The 18,967-nt window shown below is 57.8% G+C and overlaps 1 protein-coding gene across 3 annotated transcripts in view; it reads right to left on the reverse strand.

Annotated features, from left to right (window-relative positions):
- Nucleotides 1-18,967, reverse strand: part of SEPTIN9 (septin 9) — a 166,055-nt gene that overhangs the window by 63,346 nt on the left and 83,742 nt on the right. For all 3 annotated transcript variants that reach the window (XM_029212348.1, XM_029212350.1, XM_029212349.1), the window contains one exon: nucleotides 16,126-16,767. In XM_029212348.1, coding sequence (XP_029068181.1) covers nucleotides 16,126-16,767 — 642 coding nt within the window. The remainder of the gene's footprint in view (nucleotides 1-16,125; nucleotides 16,768-18,967) is intronic.

An 18,967-nucleotide genomic window follows, 5' to 3' on the forward strand; every position in this document is an offset into this window, starting at 1 on the left:
CCCCCGGCTGTTCCTGGCGCCCTGCCCTCCCCCAGAGCAGGCCTGCACCACGTGACCCGGGCCTGGGAAGATGGACCCGGCTGTGGGAGGTCGTGTTGCCTGGGGAATGAGCATGCAGGAGGACCCAGCTGCACAGGAAGCCGGGCCAGAGGCCTCCAGAAGCCTCAGGGTTTCGCCGGCTGGACTCCCAGGGTCTGCTGCTGTGGGGCCCTCTTCTGCCTGCAGCCGGCAGCCCTTGACCCACACCTGCAGGCTCCAGAGATCCAGGAGGGGGGATGTGGCTGCGTCCCCAGGGTGGCTGCCCACCCGGGGTGCGACTCTGGGTGCAGCCCCCGCCTCTCCTGGCCCCATGTTAGCCATGGGGGGGCTGCCCCGGCTGCTGCCTGTACACAGAAGGAGCCTCAGCCGAGCTGGCTGCCCCAGGGGCACAGAAACCACGCACCTAGTTACAAACCAGCCGCGGCTCTGGAGTCAAACGGCCCTGTGTTCAGATTCAAAGCTGGATCAGCCACTTCCAGCTGTGTGGCCAAGGGCAAGTTACTCAGCCTCTCTGTGCCTTGGTACCTTCTTTACAAACCGTAACAGTAACTGTTTCTAAGGTCGTTGTGCAGAAACATCCCAGGAAGCACATATAGCTGCTTCCAGCCCAGCACTGGAGCGTGTAAGTACGCAGTAGGCGGTCACTGTGATTAATGAAAAATTAATACAGGCTAGGAAGGGAATGACAGCCTCCCCGCGGTGTCCCTCAAATGGAAACAAATCTGTGCAGCTCTCAAAGCAGCAGAACTCAAGCCAAGGGCAGGCTCCCAGGTCTCGCTTCCAGCTCGTCAGGCAATTCCCCTGCAGAACATTCCCTCCTGGTTGCAGGCAGGGCCCAGGGCAGGACGCCACCTTCAGATAATCTCAGAGCTGGCACCGGCTTCGCAAGCACATGGTTGGACTTTCCAGATCTTTCCTCCCCTCTCTCTGACCTTCCCCTACTCACTTACCCCCAACACACTTTCTTACTCACTCTCTCCTTTCATTCCTGTTCAAAAACAAAGAATCGAGGCCAAATGTGACAGCTGGCTCCCTGGAAAAGTTTCTCTGCAGCGTGACCGGATGGCAGTTACACTGCAGGGGGTGTGGTGCTGGGAGGGCTCCGTCCTCACTGCAGAGCCAAGGACTTGGGGGCCGGCGGGGGGTGGGGGTGGGGAACAGTGGGGGTTACGAGGCCCCAGCCCCCCCTCCCATTAGGACCTGGCCTGGGGCCACATCTCTAAAGCCTCCTGGGCAGACTGCACACACTTGGTCACAAACGCTACATCAAGTCGGCCATTTGCGGGGGTGGGGCAGTGCTTAGGGTTAGGGTTAGGGTTAGGTTCCTGAGCAATCAGTACACAGAACTTTCAGGGCGACTGAAGCTTCTCATCTTCTACCCACGGCGTAGCCAGGAGGCAGATGTGACCTCAGAGCCCACAGGTCTTCCCGGTGCCCACCCTGGAGCCCAGCCCTGACCAGGGTCCCAGAGGGAGGACGGAAAAGCCTTAGAAGGTGCGGGGGAGGGGTTAGAGCCACGTTAGTAACTTTCTCTGCAGAGCTGTCCCCACGCCTCCCCCACAGACCCTGGTCCCCAAAAGGCTGGGTTTGGGCCCAGGAAGCTGCCTTCAGATTCAGAGGTGCCCACCGTGCTTTGGAAATACAGGCCTGGAGGGTAGAGCTCGGACCCAACAGGTAATAAGAGTGCCCTCTGCTGTGGGGTCTCACCCCGTGGGTATCAGCTTCCCCACGTCCACGTGGCCAGCAGCCTCGCTCCCTGGGACCAACCCCAAGCAATCCTGGGGAAGGAAGGGCTGCAGGGGTAGGCGAGGGTGGGGGGAGATAGTTTGCCAGGGTGCCCTGGCTCCTCCAGGCCCTTACTCTCACTCAGCTGCTCCTACCTCAGGCCCCCAGGCAGAGCTCTGGGGGCCTGCTCCCGAAGCCCAGGCCAGAAATGAGGGGAACTGGGGACAGAAGCTCCCCTCCTCATATCCCCTGGGCCGTGCTGATGGGCTGACCTCCCAGAAAGCCGGGCGGTGGCCGCTACTGTCCTGGCCGCCCTGCCGGGCCCCGACACAGCGTTGACAAGAGTGAAGATGCTGTTTGTCCAACTGCTTCTCCACCTGCCTCTCCGTCTCTCTGATGCCCTGCGGGTACACCACCGCCCCCCGCCATGGTGTCCAGCAAGCATGGACAGGGCCTGGGCTGTCCAAAGCAATGGCAATCAAGAGCTGAGCCAATCCCTGGGAGTAAGACCTGTGCCCTAGTGAGGTTAGTTAGAGGAAGCCCCCAGGCAGAGACGCCCGCATTCACGGGACCCCTCCTCCGCCCATCTCAGCGCCTTGCTCAGCCCAATCAGGGGAACCACTCCAAGCCCCAGGAGGATCAATAGCCCAGGCGAGCCTGCAGAAGCCGTGCTGTACATAAGGACAGCCTCTCTGGGACCCGCAGGGACCTGCTCCAGGGCGAGGGAGCAAACCTGGCAGGTAGGGACGACGGTCTCCCCCTCTTCCAGTGCCAACCAGGAGACTACAACCAGGGGTCTTAATTCAGCCCCTCCCAGCCGAGAAGGCACACCGCCCCTCTGCTCCGCCCCCAGCCCAGCCAGCACATCTCTGGCTGGGTCTTCAGCAACACTCACGCTGGTCTTGTGAGGAGGAATGGGGTGGGGAGGAAAAAGAGGAGAGAGGGTGAGACGGGCTGGGCTGGGCTGGGCTGGGGGCAGCAGCCACTGCAGGCTCCCTGCAGCTGTGCTCGGGGGAGAAACGGGACTTCCAATCTGTTCCCACTCACCCCGGACAAACAGCATCTTGCTCCAAAGTCCAGGGCAGCTGAGGGGCTAGAGGAGGAGGGGGAGTACCAGAGTCCCTCCTTTCTAACTGGAGTTTTCTTTTCTTTCATTTCATCATCTCATGGCACCTTCTGAAAGAAAGAGGCCAGAGGAGGGCGCCAGCCTAGGCGGCTCCACACCCCAGTCCAAGCTTCGGGGCAGGGATCCAGCTTCATGCCTCAGCCCTGGTCCCCAGCCCTAAGTGGCCAGCGCCGGCAGAGAGCTCCATCCCCCAGGGTTCAAATTCAGACTATTAACAACTGGGGGGCCTTAGGCAAGTGGCTGGAGCTCCCTGTGCCTTGATTTCCTAATCTGGAAAATGGGGTAATGAGAGCGCCTGGAAGCTAACCTTATCCTGCTGGAGTTGTTAGGCTGGTGGTTATTATCAACCACTCGGCCTCCTTCTCCGGCTGAGATAAGGATTTCCCTCATTGTTGCCACAGGGATCTGGACCTGGATGGACCTGGAAAGTCTTCCAGTTTCAAAGTTCCATCCGGAAAGTGCTTGTGCCAGCTGGCCCGCGCAGGGGCCAGGGAAGGGGAAATCCAAGGGATGAGTGAAGCGTGCAGGAGAAGGGAACAGCCAACAGGGAGGCCCCCACCAAGGCCGCACCAACCACTCCCCTAGCCCCCCCCCAAGCCTCATCTGGATACTAAGGCTGAACCGTCCCGGACCTTCTCAGTCCAAACAGAGCCACCCACCACTGGAGCCCGAAGACTCACGGGCTTGAAGGCCCAGGTGGGGCTGCCCAGGCATCACGGGGGCAGGCACCAAGGCCGGAAGACCCACGCCACCCACGGAGAGCAGAGCGCAAATACCTGCCCCGAACAAGCACGTGTAATAAGCAAGGGCTTGGTAGGGGCGGGGAGGCAAACTTGCACTAAATTAAATATCAAGAAATTCAGCTGCCAACTCACTGACCTAGGCTCTCTCGCCTGAACAGAAAGTCCATTGACAGAGCCACTAAATAAACCACCCCACTCCCGAAAAGCTGGGATTGGGATTCAAGGTCTGCCTACCGTTCCTGCACCAGCTGGTCCATACAGCTGCCCTACAGCCTCTGCCCAGCTGCCTGTCACCCTCCTGAGAGACACAGGAGCGGCCAGGCCCCCCGGCTGCCACAGGAAGAAGTGGGGCTGCGCCTCCCCGCTCGGCCTCTTCCATCGCAGCCTCCCCAGCCCTGCCCCCCACTGGAAAACCACAGCCCCCCGCCACGGCCTGGGAGCCCCAGGACGAACTCACCTGGTGGGGGCTGGGGACAGAGGTGCCTGAAACCCAGGCGGGCGGTGGAGGCCGACACTGCAGGGCCGTGTTTCAGGAAGTGCCCCAACCCTCTGTAACCTGAGCCCTGGACGCCTCACCAAGCCAGCTCTTCCCATCAGGTACCAGATAGGCATTAGTCAGCGGGTAAACAGGCAGGGAGCCGCAGACCTCAGGAAGGCCTGCCTTAGACCAGCACTAAGGAGAGGGGGCATGATCCCAGGGGTGAAAATAGAGCCCCCCCTCCTGGGCTGGGCTATTGCACTGCGCAAAGAAGTGGACCCGACTGCCAGGGGAACGGGCAGGGGTCACATCGTGACTCAGGCATGCCCTGGGGTCACCAGTGACAACGGTGACCGTGGGTGTTACCTACCCCCCAGCTGGGCTCCCCATCCCCGTGCAGAGGAGGGAGTGGACACAGCAAGTTCTGCCAGGGCAGGAGGCTGCGTCTGCAAGGGCGACCCGCCCCGGGGAGGGACAGAGCCCCTCTGTTCACACAGCAGTCTCCTCACACCCGTCGGGGGTCCCCCAAGGTCTCCCTTTTCTGCCCTGTCAGAGGTAAGGCAAGGCGTGAAGTCTGGGTGACAACAGATGAGAGGAAGTGGGCCTGGAGACAGTGACTTAGGAGAATGGGCTGTCAGGCTGGCCTTCTCGGTCCAGGGACCAGGCGACTGGGGGGCTCAGAGGAAGGGAGGGGCAGGCCGCTCCCTGGGACGTGACAGCCAGCCCTCCCCACCTCCAAGCTGCGGCCGCCACGGTTATAAAGCTCCAGCTCCTCCCGGGCCACAAGGGCCTCATCTCAGACCAGACACGCCCCCCGCAGCCGGTCCCACGGCCCTGCACGGGAAACAGGACGTACAGGTCTCAGATGATGGCCAGGGCTGTGCTCCCGCCAGGGCCTGGCCGAGCTGAGGCTGCCTGGAACCGAATATGCTGTTTGGCCAGCTCAGGGAGCCCCCAGAAGGAGAGCGCTTTGGGTAGAGCACCTGGAGACCTCACTGGGATAGACAGGAAAGGAGGCCCTGCTGCATTCTCGGGGCCTTGGAGGCCAGCCGGGCAGCAGGTCCGAGTGGGCAGGGCTGCCTCCCCACCGTCAGCAGAAGGCCCAGCCCAGGCCCGAGCTCTGGACCCCCTTTATTACGCCTCTTCCTCCCACTGGATCTCTGGGTGTGCAAGGGACCCTCCTCTCCCCGTCACACTCCATTTAGGGGGACAACGCCTCGGCACAGACGCCAGACGTCCAACAGCAAAATGACAGGCCGGAAGGGTGGTTGTACAGCTCCCCCCATCCCCACCCCACCGAGCTTTCTAGAGGAGGACGCTGCAGCGCCTTCCTGCCCCCAGGCACTCCCCACCCTGCCCCACCCTCCCCACTGCCATCCCTGGCAGGCGCTACACTCTGCAAGTTCCAAGTCCTCAGCCCCTCAGACCTCAATGCTCTTGGGGCGGGGACCAGGGAGCGCAAATTTCAAAGGGACCGCCACATAACTCAGGAATCAAGATACATAATATGTCAATGCAATATTTTTTGAAAATCAAACTTCTGCAAAAAATCCGTAATGATTTTTTCCAATCCAACAGGGCGGGATTCGGGCGAGTGCGGCAGGGCTGTGCACGTGCCTGGCCCATCTTTCTTGAAAATGTGCATATTTGTTCACTAAGGATTTTGGGGGGCACAATTCTGATTTTTAAAAGCATTGCATAAAAATACTACTTCTCTTGATTCCTGAGTATTCTGGAGCTCCCCCACCCCTCTGCTAAACTTTGTGCCCCTGAGGAGTGCCTCGCTTGCCCTAATCTCGGGCGTGTTCTTCTTGCTTTCACCCACCAACCTCCAGGGGTCCACACCCAAGCTCGACCTTGAACCCGGGACCACCCTGGTTAGGGTCACAACCTCCTGGTGCCAGCGATAATTCCCGAGCCGCCTCGCCTGCTTCACTTTCCTCTTTGGCCCTCACCACGGCTAATGGGCTTTATGTTTTACTGTTTGCTTTGTTTACCCTCTGCCTCTTCCCATCAGCACATAAGCCCCAGGAGGACAGGATTTTTCTCTGTATGTTCAGCACCCATGAACTCCTCAGCGCCGTGAACAGTGCCTGGTACATGTCAACGCTCAACTCTTCCTGAATAAACAAACACTCCAGGCATGATAATCTCTAGGAAATCTGATCAGGCCCTGGTGAAACACCTCTGGTGGATCGGGCCCGTAACACAGCATCCAGCCCACCTCTGGCCCGGCCCGCCTTCAGCCCACCGCCTAGGCCAGTGTGTCCCAAACTGTGGGTCCTGACGCTTTAATGGGTCCTGAAGACTAGTTAGCAGGTCCTAACCAGCATTATTTTTTAACATTTAAAGAGAATACATTCACCCTAGAAGAAGAAGGTAGAAACAACCCAAATGTCCCTCAGCTGATGAATGGATAAACATGATGTGCACAGTCCATAAATGGAATATTACTCAGCTAGGAAAAGGGATGCAGCCCTGATCCAGGCTACAACACACAGGAACCCTGCAACACGATGCAAAGGGAAGGAAGCCAGTCCCAATGACCACACACTGTATGATCCCATTCCTAAGGAAGGTTCACAACAGGCAAATCTACGGTCACTGTTTAGGGCTGGGAGAAAAGGGGGTGGGGGACAGGAGGTGACAGTTAATGGGGACAGAGATTCTTTCTGAGGTGATGAAAACGGTCTAAAATTGGATGTGGTAACAGTTTCACAGCCCTGTAAATAACTAAAAACCATTGGATTGTACACTTTAAATGGAAGAACTAAATGGTATTATGTGAACTGTATCTCGATAGAGCTGTTTTCAGAAAACAAGAAAAGCTCCCCCATCCAAAGAAGCACACACAGCGAGTATGAAGGTGTAGCAGGCACGCAATAGAGGTGAGAAGTACTCCGTGGAAATACTGTTTCATTTGTATACACACCACACACACACACATCTACACATACGTGTGTCCCGGTTTGTGATGTAAAACACACTTCCTACTGGGGGCTGCAGTCCAAAATAAGTTTGAAAGCCACTCTCTGGGCAACATCAAACTCAGGATTCCAGAAAGCCAACGGCCCTTCACCTGCCTGGACCACTCTGCCCCCTTCAAGACCAAGGGCCCTACCCCCCACCCCCCACCTCCAAGAGGTCTCTGCTGGCAGGGTTGGGGGGCTCCCTCCTCGGGGTGCCAAGGCCCTCTGGACTCGTCCCTCTCAGAACACTTGTCACACTGCACTGCACACATGTTTCGGAGGGAGCGTCCCCAGGACATGGGCTGTGTCCTGGCCACTGACGCATATTCTTCTCTGAGGACAGAGCCAGGCCCAGGGCAGAAACTCAGGTGCACAGATTGATGGTGGCAATCATGGGGGGCTGGCCCCTCACCACCCCCTCTACACACCACTACCTCTGAATGATCTGAGGGATTTTAAATAGCTTACAGGATGATTTTCTAGGAAAAAAAGGTATAAAATAGGAAGAAACAAATGCTGGACTCAAACAAACCTATGGAAAAAACTTTTTAAAGGATGAGGCTCCCACAAAAGTATCCAGCTCAGATGGTTTCACTAGTGAATTCTTCAAACGTTTTAACACAGAGATGATCGTGTAGCCGCTTAAAAATGTTCCAGAACACAGAGGGGGGTAAAGAAACACATCCAAATTATTTTTGCTAAGCCAGCACGACACTGACACCAAAATTGATAAAAATAGCAGGGGCACACATGTCCAACACGCTGTAGACCAAGCTCACGCGTGCGCATCCATGCAGGAGTTGTGCCTCTCTACCTCGCTGTTTAAACCCCAGTAAATTCCAATGGATTAATGATTTCAGTACATAAAAACGAAACCATAAAAGTACCAGAAGAAAACCTGAGTGAATTCTTTTGCTATGATTTTGGAATGCAGGAGGCCTCTAAGCAGGACATAAACCTCCACAAGAGAAAAGAAAAAGAATAAACTTGACAACCTAAGGGTTAAACATCTCTGTTTAGAAGAACACACTAGCCACAAAATTAAAAGTTAAAAACTGGGAAGAAGCACTTGTAACAGCTACGACAAAGGTGTACCAAGAACTCTTAAACAAACAAACAAAAAGAATCAAGAAAATGATTCACGACCCAACTGGGGAAAAAAAGGAACCTAGGACAGGAATGAGAAGTTCACAGGGAACCTAGGGCCCTTGGCCTGTAAACAGAGGAAAAGATACCCACCCCCCCACCCCCACCCCCGCAACTTAATAAGAGATGCACAAAATAAAACACCCATCAGATAGCTTTCTACCTCTCCGCGCAGGGCAAGGGACACAGTACCTCTCTCTGTCACGACCAGAAATTGATGTAGCTGCTTTAGAAGCCAATTTGGCAACATGGATCACAATCTTAAACGCACACATCCTTTGGTGCAGAAATTCCACTCCTAAAGGTTTATCCAACATGTGCACATATATAAGCCAGAGGATGTTCATGGAAGCCTCGTTTATCACAGAGGAAGCCGGACAAGAATGGCAGGACCATGTCAGGGCCGAGGACGCAGCTGTTACGAGGAATGTGCCCAATCTACATCCACAGTGTCATTAAATGGGGAAAACACACACACGCAAACTCCAGAAGGACACACAGTGCGCCCTACCATCCACATGGGCTATCCTGGGGAAACGCTGGGAGATCAGGAGAGACAGATTTCCTTTTCACATTTCATGTGACCTTGATTTTTTCTCTTCTACCAATGGTCACGCACTGCTTTTGAGAATTAGAAGAGAGAAAGTCAATGGGGCAGACGGGGCCGAGGGAGCCAGGGATACAGACCACAGCATGGACTACAAGCTCGGGGAGGGAGAGGCACCGTGCAATGGCCAAGCTGAGCCCGTTCGTTAAATAAGGCTGCATTTGGTTTTCATTTATGAGCCTGTTTAACAAAACCTCCCGGGTGCTGGGCCTGCACTGGCGGTCCTCACACGTTAGCACTTTCGTTCTAACAACGCTGTGCGGGAGGAATGAGGTCCATTGCGATGATGAGAAGAAGGACTCAGAGAGCATAGGTCATCAGGCCAGGGCAGTCTGAGGGCCATTTCCCCCACGAACAAGTGGGCAAGGCCTCCCGAGTGGCTTCCTGCTGGAACATTCTGTGCTTCTAAGCTGTACTCTCTGTGTGTTATATTTTAGAAGGAGGGAGATGGAAGAGGTGACCTCCAAGGCCACTTCCACTTCCCAATTCCTTGCTGGGACCAGCGCTGGGGTCTCCGAACTGCATTGGACAGACCAGGGATTTCCAAACCAGGTTCCCTAGAGCCCTGGGGTTCCACAGCGGTATGCCCGGTGACAGCATGGGGAAGGGGACAGGAGGCCTCCCTGCTCAGAGAACTGGACGCTCAGTCCTGGCCACGAGCTGCCTTTGCTCATTCGCTACAACTGGTAACTGTGGGAGCCCCTGGGATTCCAGGGGGGCGTCTGTGACACCCACAGAAAGGCCCAGGTCAGGGAAAGCCAAAGTGGATAAAACGTGGAAAGGAAGTCATGCCTGGACCCGAGAAGGGTCCCCTCCTCACCGCCCACAGCTCTCAGACATGCGGCCCCAGGTCCACATTTAGCCACGTCAGGCCAGTGGGAACCACGTGGCATCATCCTTCAGGCTGCCTGCTGGAACCCAGGGTCTGGGCAGGGCCGCCCACACTTCGGGGCGCCAGGCGGGGGTCCGAGCCACTCCTCCGGTGCTGAATGTGCCCTCTGTCCACAGAGCGTGGCTGTCCGCGCAGGCGTGTCCCCCGGACAGCAGTCCCACTGTGCCGACCCTGGCTGCCAGCAGCTGTCCTGGGCGGAGAGGCTGCGGCTGCAGACACAGCCCCTCTCCTGGCAGCTGCTCGGCTTCCCAGGTCAGGCACCCAGGAGGCCTCACCCAGCACCACGTGTCTGGGGCCCGGGCTCTGTCCCTGGTCAGGGCTGCAGCCCCCAAGCTGCAGGGAGGCAGCGCGGGGACCCGCCTGCAGCGCCGGCCTCCCTGCCCGGCCCGCTCCCGCAGCTGTGCCCAGCTCTATGTAAGGCATTCCGCAGCTGCTCGGCTGCATTCCCTGGATGGGCCCGCATTCCTCCCTCCTCACCACTGGGCTGGGCTTGGCAGACAGCTGGAGGGCCAGCGGGGGAGGTGAGTGTTTTCTCCCGGGCCCTGGAGCCACGCTCTGTCCTCCCTGCCCTCTACTCTGCCCCACCTTGAAGGAGACACACCTGGGCCTGGCCACCCCTCCACCACATCCTCCTGTCCCCCCATGCATGGGGACTTCCTGCTTCAGACCGAGGTGTGCACGGGCTTCAGGGTCAACTCAGAGGAGAGCGTCTGTTCTTAAAAGGCAGAAGGAGAAAGGGACCCAGTCCCCAAAGGTGAGGGGGTGCCTGGATGCCCTCTGGGGCCACGACGGAACGGGGAGGAGCCCAGAGCAGAGGGGTCTGTCGGGCAAGGCAGCCAGGTGGGAGCATCCCTGCAGGAGGTACAGCCTTTTTCCCACCAGAATAGAAACACGCAGCCCCACACAGAAGAAAACGCTCCGGGCTAAGGGCCCAAAGGCACAGAGAGATTCAAGCTCACGGCTCTGCTTTGCCAGACACAAACGAGACCCTCAACATGTATGAAGCTCCTACCATATGCCAGGTGCTGGGATGAAAGGGTGGACAAGGGGCAGACCCCGGCACTGGGGAGTTCACAGTCCAGGGACAGGCCCAGTGCGGACCCTGGTTAGTGAGTTGTCCTGCGAACACGGGGGGTGTCTAGGGAGCCTTTGCAGAGCTGGCCCTTCCTCCCTAAGCAGATGGCGGTCCCCTTCTCCCCCCTCTTCACGCTCTCTGATCCCCACACACACTTCTGGGGCACGTCACGGTCCCCCCACTTCACTGGCTGACCCCTTCCCACCCTTCAGACTCAGCTCAGATCTCACGTTCCCCAAAGCCTTCTCTGCCCAGCCTCCTCTGTCCCCATGTCCCTGTGCTTGTAGCCTCCCATGATTCCCCGTGGAAGTGACATCTTCCCTGTTCTGCCCCAGCCCCTAACACAGGCCTGGTGCAGCCGGCACCCAGGTACACCCAGAAGACGGCAGGCTCACCTCGTCTGCCAAAAAGCCACGCTCACCACCAGAGGCGTAGGGGGCCTGACGTCCACCTTCCTCAAGGCTCTACCCACGACCAAAGATATTTCTAGATGTTTTTAGCCGTAGGGAAACCGGAGGAAGACATTCGCTGTGTCTGCCCCACCCCAATGTCACGCCCACATCACCAGGGACTCCTGGCACCACCGTGAACTGGATACCTGTCTTGGTTATCGGGGGCTGGGTAGGTGCAGCTGTACCTGGACAGCTCAGACCCCCTACCACCATTGTTGCCTCGGGCCAGCAAGCCCAACGCCTCCCTCGTTTGACAGATCAAGAAACTGAGGCTGGGGAGTGGGGGGCAGGTTGGGGGGGGCCGCGAAGTGATGGCTCAGAACCAGTCGGCCAGTGGGGTGGAGCCAGGACACACCCAAGAACTCAGCTGGGCGCCAGTCCGGGGACACCCCACTCACCACATGGCCCGGTCACCCCAGCCTCCCCCACAGCCTCCAGTGAGCATCCAGAGATGGCAAAGAACCAGACCCACGAGTAAGCGGCCAGCGCCCGCCTTATAAGGCAGCCTCAGGGAAACTTGGCCGGTGAAACCAGGGGATGTGGCTCCCGGGGGGAGGGAGAGCGATGAGCCTGCCACACAGACACGGTTCTGGGTCCTGCAGCCCAGCCCCACCCAGAGCCACCCAGGTGGGGGCAGGGGGACCTGGAAGGGGAAGCAAGAGCCTGAGAGAGGAGCAGGGCTGGAGGCTGCCAGGTCCAGGGGCCTCGGAAACCAAGAACCCAGCACGCCAGAGTGAGCGGATCAAACTTGTGGGGTCTTGGTTGACCAGAAATCTGCTTGATCCTTGGAGAGTCCCACGGGGTCCCTGCAGCCCCTGCATCTGCCTACAAGAGCCACCACAAAGCCATCCCCATGTCACTCCTCCAACATTGTTTTATTGAGCACCTGTTATGCCCAAGTCACTCGGTATCTCATGAGAGTCTTTCAAAAAGAAAAAAAAAGACAACAGCCCCAGCCTCAAGTAACCTAGAATCCAGTTCAGGGCATGGAAGGGATTCTGAAGAAGACACAGCAAACGTTAAGAGTGGGTATCGCTGGCTTACAGGTGAATTATAGTTTCTTTCTAATGTCTATATTTTCCAAATTTTAAAGAAACAGTACTGTGAAAAACTGTTTTTGCATTAAAAAAAAACATCTAGCAGAAGAAAGAAGGTTCATACACAAACAATTTACATTCCAAGACAAACACACGATATTATACATGAGAAAGATGCAAAAAGGCACGGGAATCAGAGGAAGTGAGGCTACTTCCAGTTAGTGGGAGAGGTGCCATTTGAGCAGGACTTTGAAGGATGCATAGGAGTTTGAAAAGCAGTGATGTGAAGAGGAGCGGGGCTGGGGATCAGGAGATCAGTGCAGAACCGCTGTGAGGAAAGGTGGCCAGTGGGAGACCACGAAAGGACCAGAGCAGGAGGGGCTGGGGAGCAGGGAGGTATAAGCCGGACAAGAGGGTGAATCCACTGTGGAGGGCGGGGGCCCGGGCGGGTGAGCAGTGAAAGCTCATAGTGGGCATGGATTTCATCAGTGCTGTGCTTTAGGGAGGTCAATCTAGGAACAACTTAGCTGAGGTCCCAGGACACCCTGTCCTGTGCCCACGGTCACAGTATGGAGGGCTTCCTGGAGGTAGAGGCAAAGGGCTGAGTCTGATCAGAGGGCACAGAGCTCCCTACCTCCCTGATCCTTTGACCCCGCAGCGCCAGCTGGCCCTCAGGGGTAAGGGATAGTGAGCCCATGGAGGGCAGTCAGAGCAGGCCCTGCAGGCTGGGGGGTCCTGGGAGCTCCCAACCCAGCCCCGCCATGGAAGGGCGGAAGGGGATGGGAGTGCCAGGTCTGCAGGAAAGATGGACAGGAAATGAGGCCGAGGGACAACCGGATCTGTGCCTGGAGGGGCTGGATAGGCCGAGACCAGAGGAGGGGGAGGGAGGGAGAAGCGGATGGAGCCTCAGAACAGGGGCTGGTGGGGGGGAGCTAAGACCCGGGGCTCTGCAGAAGCCACTGCAATAGATGCAGGGAACATCCCTCCATCGGGAAGACCCTGGCCTCCACCTGGACTTGCCCAGGACCTCAGGACTGGACGTGCAAGCGAGCAGGTGAAGGCCAAATTTCCGAGCCCACAGAGAGCCTTACTTCCTCCCCCCCAGCCTACTTCTCACCCCGCATTACTTCCAGGCTCACCCCACAGTGACTTCTGTTTTAAATGAAGAGAATCCTCCCAGAGTCATCCAAGCCCCCACCTCCTCCAAACCTGAGAATCCTTCCTCTTTGCAGTATCTGTCCAACGCCCCCGCCTGGTTCAAATGCACCCAAATGTTCTCAACCTGTGAGCCCTGGTCTCAGAGAGCCCCCTCCCCATCCAGCCAATAGGACATACAGGAGGCGGGCTCAGCACACTTGTGAGTTCACACATGTGCACACCCATGACTGCCACATACGCCGACCCCCAGTTCGTGCTCCAGGGGCGGGAAGGCAGCACACCCCTCCCCCCCGGCCCGTGGACCTCTCCACGAAGAGCTGGACTTCCATCTGCACAGAGGGGCTGCGGGTCCACGGTGCTGGCACCCAGCTCAGACACTGAAATGCTTTTCCCTGGAAAAACCGCACAGGCCCAAAACCAGGCTCCCCAACACCTCTGGACTGCGGCCTCAGCTGGGAATGCTCTTCCCTCCCCCGTCTCTCCCTGGTTAAATCCCACCCTCTCCAAAACTCAGCTGCTGAGGCCCGGGCTCCCGGGGGCTCTCCCACAGCCCCGCCCACCTGGTTCCACGGCCGCTGTTCACATCCCGCTCCCGAGGCAGAGCAGACCTGACTAGTCCCCACAGTCCGACCTGACCAGCGGCTGCCGCTGGAGGAAGATGTTCTTAGACGTGCCCGAGGCTGCGCCCCGCCCTGCCCGCCCTGACAACCCAGGCCGGTGCCACCCTGAGCAGACACCCCCTGCCTGTCCCCCAGAGCAGGACCACCTCCTCGGGCATGCAGTGCCAACTGTCATCAAGATCTGGACGGCGACGACCATCTCCCCAGCCACATGCTGTTTTTGACTCAGCTGAGCGCGAACACCTCACCCCTGTGACGGGGCCGCGTATCCGGCAGCAAAGGCCCTGGACCAGCAGAAGATCGTGAGGAAACAGCCTCCTGGCCGCTCCCCAAACACCGGCCATGTGTCCTGACATTGGCACCAGCGCACCTGGAGGGTGGCGTGGCTCTGCAGGGTCACGTCTGGGGAGATGCAGATTCACACACCAGGGCTGGAAGGGACCTCTTGGCCCCTGCTGCCCACAGCGTGGCCCAGCGTCAGAGGAAATTCAGTCAGCCCCTCGGCCCACCTGACCTGCTCGGTCAGATGTGCACTTGGGCAGAATGCGGCTGCTCCACCAACACCCCTACCCCACCCCATCACAAGCCCCCAAGTCCACGGACCACAGGAAAACTCTCATTCAAAAAGGAAAACCTGAAAGAATTCAAAGCAAGGAGTCGAGATACTTGCACACCCACGTTCACAGCAGCTTCACTGACAAGAGCCAAGCAGCAGGAGGACCCCAGGTACCCATCGACAATGGATGGATAAGCAAAGTGTGGTCTACACATAATGGAATATTACTGAGCCTTAGAAAGGAAGGAAATTCTGACACCTGCCACAACATGGATGAACCCTGAAGATGTGCAAAGAGAAACAAACCAGACACACAAGGACAAATATTTAGGATTCCACCTACATGAGGTACCCAGGGTAGTTAAATGTGTAGAGACAAAAAGGATGGTGGGTGCCAGGGGATGCGGGGGGAGGGGGAGTTAGTACGTTATGGGGACAGAGTTCCAGGTGGTGAAGATGAAAAAGTTGTGGAGATGGAGCACGGTGACAGCTGCACAACAACATAATGTTTTTAATGCCCATGCCTTGTACACTTAAAAACGGCTACACCAGTCAGTGTTGTTATGTGTATTTTACCACCATTAAAAATAATTTTTAAAAGGTATATCAAAATCCCAGAATGTTCTGCCTGTTCAACACAAAGGACACTTACTGAACATTTACTAAGCTCCGAGTCCCGGGATCAGAACTGGACCCAGCTTTCACTGGGCTTACAACCCAGCTGGCACCTTAACACAGCCCATGGGGCCAAGACCCTCCCTGCGGGGGCAGTAACAGTGTCCCACGGGACCGGCACCACCTCCCCTGTGAGCTCCCCGTGAGCACAAGTCCGGGTCTGGACCCTCCGAGGATGGTAGCCAAGCAGAACACCCCCGAACGGAGCTGTGAATAGGAATCACGGGGCTCCCTGGCCTGGGACCCCCTCCAGGCAGCCCTGAAAATATTAGCATGCAGAGGTGAGGCGTTCTCATGCTCCCTTTGCATCTGGCCACAACCCTCCCTACCTGCGGAGGAAGAAGAGGAAGACCCTCCTGTGCAGAAAACCCCTCCTCACCCCCTGCCCCGGGGGTACCAGCAGGGCAGTCATAATCCCCTCCTGAGCAGGAGCCTGCCTCCCCACGGCCCAGTGACCACCAGCCACCAAGAATGTGACAGCCTGTCCTAGGGTCTCAAACCCATCCAGCCCCGACACGAGCCTGCCCCGGGTCCTGCCCCCAAGTCCTGGGCTCACAGCAGAGGTTACACCACGGCCCTGTGGACCAGTTAACAGGGGCCCTCCACAACCCAGAGATTCTTTGCCAAGTCTAACTCAAATCCGACTTGCTGCATCTCGGTCCATCCCCCGTGGACAGAAAGAGCTGCCAGTACCCCCCCCCCCGAGCCTTCGGAAGTATACGCGCCCCCTCCTCAATATTCAGCTTCTTCCTCCAAGACTCCAGGGCAGAGCCAGCTCCCCACCCCCCACATCACTGCAGCACGGATGACCAGCACCTGCTACTCACCCTCCTGGCTCTTGGGTGGGGCCTCGGCCACTGGCGGCTGGGGCTTGGGCTCCAGCCTGCTCTGCAGCTGAGACATTGGGGTGGGTTCCGAATTCTCCAGGGTCTGGGGTGGGATGGGGGAGGCGGGCCCCTCGGCTGGCTTGGGCACCTGGATCTCGACCCTCTTGGGGGCTGCGTCGGCGGTGGGGATGGAGGGCACCTCAGGGATCTTGGAGGTGGGGGTCTCCATCCTCCGGTGGGCTGACTCCTGGGGCTTGACTATGGTGATCTCCGTCCTCCGAGGGGTGGGCTCTGGCGTCTTGTGGCCCAGTGCCTCGGCCCGCTTGAGCCCGAACCGGGACGGCCCGGCGGTGCCGGTGTTCTCTACCTGCTTGGACGAGATGTCGATGGAGATCTCGGTGCGCCGAGACACAGGCTCGGCCTTGGGGCCCGAGAGCTCGACCCTCCGCAGGGCAGCCTTGGGGGATCGCTGGCTGAGGGAGTCTACATGGCGGGCCGTGGGCTCTGAGTTCTTCACACCCAGGTCCTGGAACTTCTGCGTGGAGCTGGCCACAGAGGCCCGGAGCAGGGGAGTCTGGACCCTCCGGGTTGGGGTGGAGTTGGGCGTCTCGACCTCCTCGACCTCAAAAGATCTTTTCAAGGCTGAAAGAGAAAGCGAGGAGAATGTGGTAAGTAGACAGCTCGGGAACCCCTGGGAACATCCCACTAACGGGGAACATCCCGCTAACAGTGAACACCAGAGGGCGGCTGGCAGGGATGCTACAGCAAGGGGCCCCCGGGAAGACTCTTGCGCCCTTCACCTCTCAGGAAGAAGAGAGGACAGCCCCACTCTCCTAGGGGACTGAGGCATCAGCAGCCACGTGTTCTGGGAGACAGAGAAAAGGCGGAAGCTTGGAGGACGCCCTCTGTCCTCTCTGTCCTGCCGTGGCCACGGTCCCGCCAGCTACATTTTCTATAAGGATGTTCTGGCTCAAGGGAGGGGCCTTTGATTTCTTTCCCTCCTCACCTCCGCCCAACACAGACACCAGCAGCAGCGGTGGAGAGATGTCCCCAGTAATAACAGCCACAACCATAACCAATCAGACTCTCGATGGGGGGACTTCCCTGGTGGTCCAGGGGTTAAGACTCTGCGCTCCCAATGCAGGGGGCCCGGGTTCGATCCCTGGTCAGGGAACCAGATTTCGCACGCATGCCGCAACTAAAAAGATCCCGCGTGCCGCAACTGAGACCCGGCGCAGCCAAATAAATAAAAATAAAGAAAGAAATACAAAAATTCACTAGAAAAAAAGAAAAGAATCTCGATGGGAATGTCACCACCATATCAATAACAGCAAGGACAGCCAACGCTGGAACTTTTAACACAGGCAAGGCATTGGGCTTACTGTGCATAACCACATCTACCCCCCCCACCCTAACCCCATGGTGTAAACGATGCTATAATCCCCTGATACAGATGGGAAAACTGAGGCCCAGGTGCTTAAGCAAAGTGCCCAGTGGCGTGGGGTGAGTAGCAGAGCCGGAAGATGTGTCTAACTCCAAGGCCCAGGGTTCTTACTCCTTTCTGGTGGAATAATGGAGATCCTGGGTGAAGTTCACACCGCTGCCTTTCTTAGTCCTCACACCGGCTGTTTCTGCCTCCATCCTATACCACTTGCCCCAGCCGGACCTGGGCCCACGCAGCACACTGACCACCAAACTCCCACCCCACAGCCCAGCATTTCCACCCGTCCACCCGCCATCTCCGCCAGGATCTGCTCCCTCCAAGGCGGTGGGGACACTGCCTGAGAAGCCACTATCCCCACAGTTCCTGCAGCCGTGCTGCAAACGAGAACCAGCTGCTCCCGGTTATAAAGACCAGAGTGGGAAGGGGCCCGCAGGGCAGGAACATGCACCAGCTCCTCCCCAGCCGGGGCCACAGCGCGCCCTCAGCGACCCACAGTGTCTCTCCCACCCCCGTCCCCACCTCACCTCACAGCCCCAGGAGCCCAGGATTACAGGGGTCCCCCCCAGCCCACAGCTGGTCCCCAGCCCCCAACACCAGCTCTCAGGGCCATTCTGAGCAGCCCCTCCCTCCAGTCTTCCTTCCTCCAAATTCCAACACAGCCCTCGTCTCTTCCCCGTGGACATTACCTCCTTCAGAAGACCAGGGTGTAGTGGGTGGCTGAGTGGGTGGGTGGCCAGGGGCATGTGTGCTCTGAAGCACTGGATGTAGGGAAGCAAAGGAGACCCCAGACCCTGATACCTGGCTGCCGGAACTACCAGTTTCCCAAACGTGACACCTCTGGGGGACCCTGTCTAAGCCCTGGGCACACCTCCTTCACAAAATCCCGGGTCACAAAGCTCGACCGTCCCAGAGGCCCTGCAGGGATGGGAAATGTCCTCCGAGGGAGGGAGCTGTGCAGATTTCGGGAGCGGGCGCCTCACCACGCACTGACTCAGGGACACACCTGCCGTCCAGCTTCACTGTGGCCAAGCAGGCATGTGTGTGCAATGTGGCCAGAGCTCCTGATTCAAGAGAATCTGAAAATCTGTGTGTTTTTTTAATATGTTATCTCCTGATTTTTAAATGCTGGCACAAACAAAGCAAAACAACCCCTTTAAAAACACTGTGCGGTCAAAGGAAATCACATCCAAGGGCTGCACTCGGCCAGTGGGCCCTGCCGTGACCTCGGGTTGATAAGGCACACGGCCAAGTGCGGCAGGGGTGTGCCTGTGCAAGGACCCCAGCTGGCGCAGCTCTGCCTCTCACCGGGGGCTGTCCAGCAAGATACGCAGGGTACAAACTACCCATCCAAAGAAGCCTCAAGTGCCCAGGGAGAGGTCGAGTGCCTGCTAAACTGGC

The sequence above is a fragment of the Monodon monoceros genome, unplaced genomic scaffold (assembly GCF_005190385.1).
Source record: "Monodon monoceros isolate NGI ecotype Baffin Bay Population unplaced genomic scaffold, NGI_Narwhal_1 Super_Scaffold_9, whole genome shotgun sequence".
Taxonomy (NCBI): Eukaryota; Metazoa; Chordata; class Mammalia; order Artiodactyla; family Monodontidae; genus Monodon; species Monodon monoceros.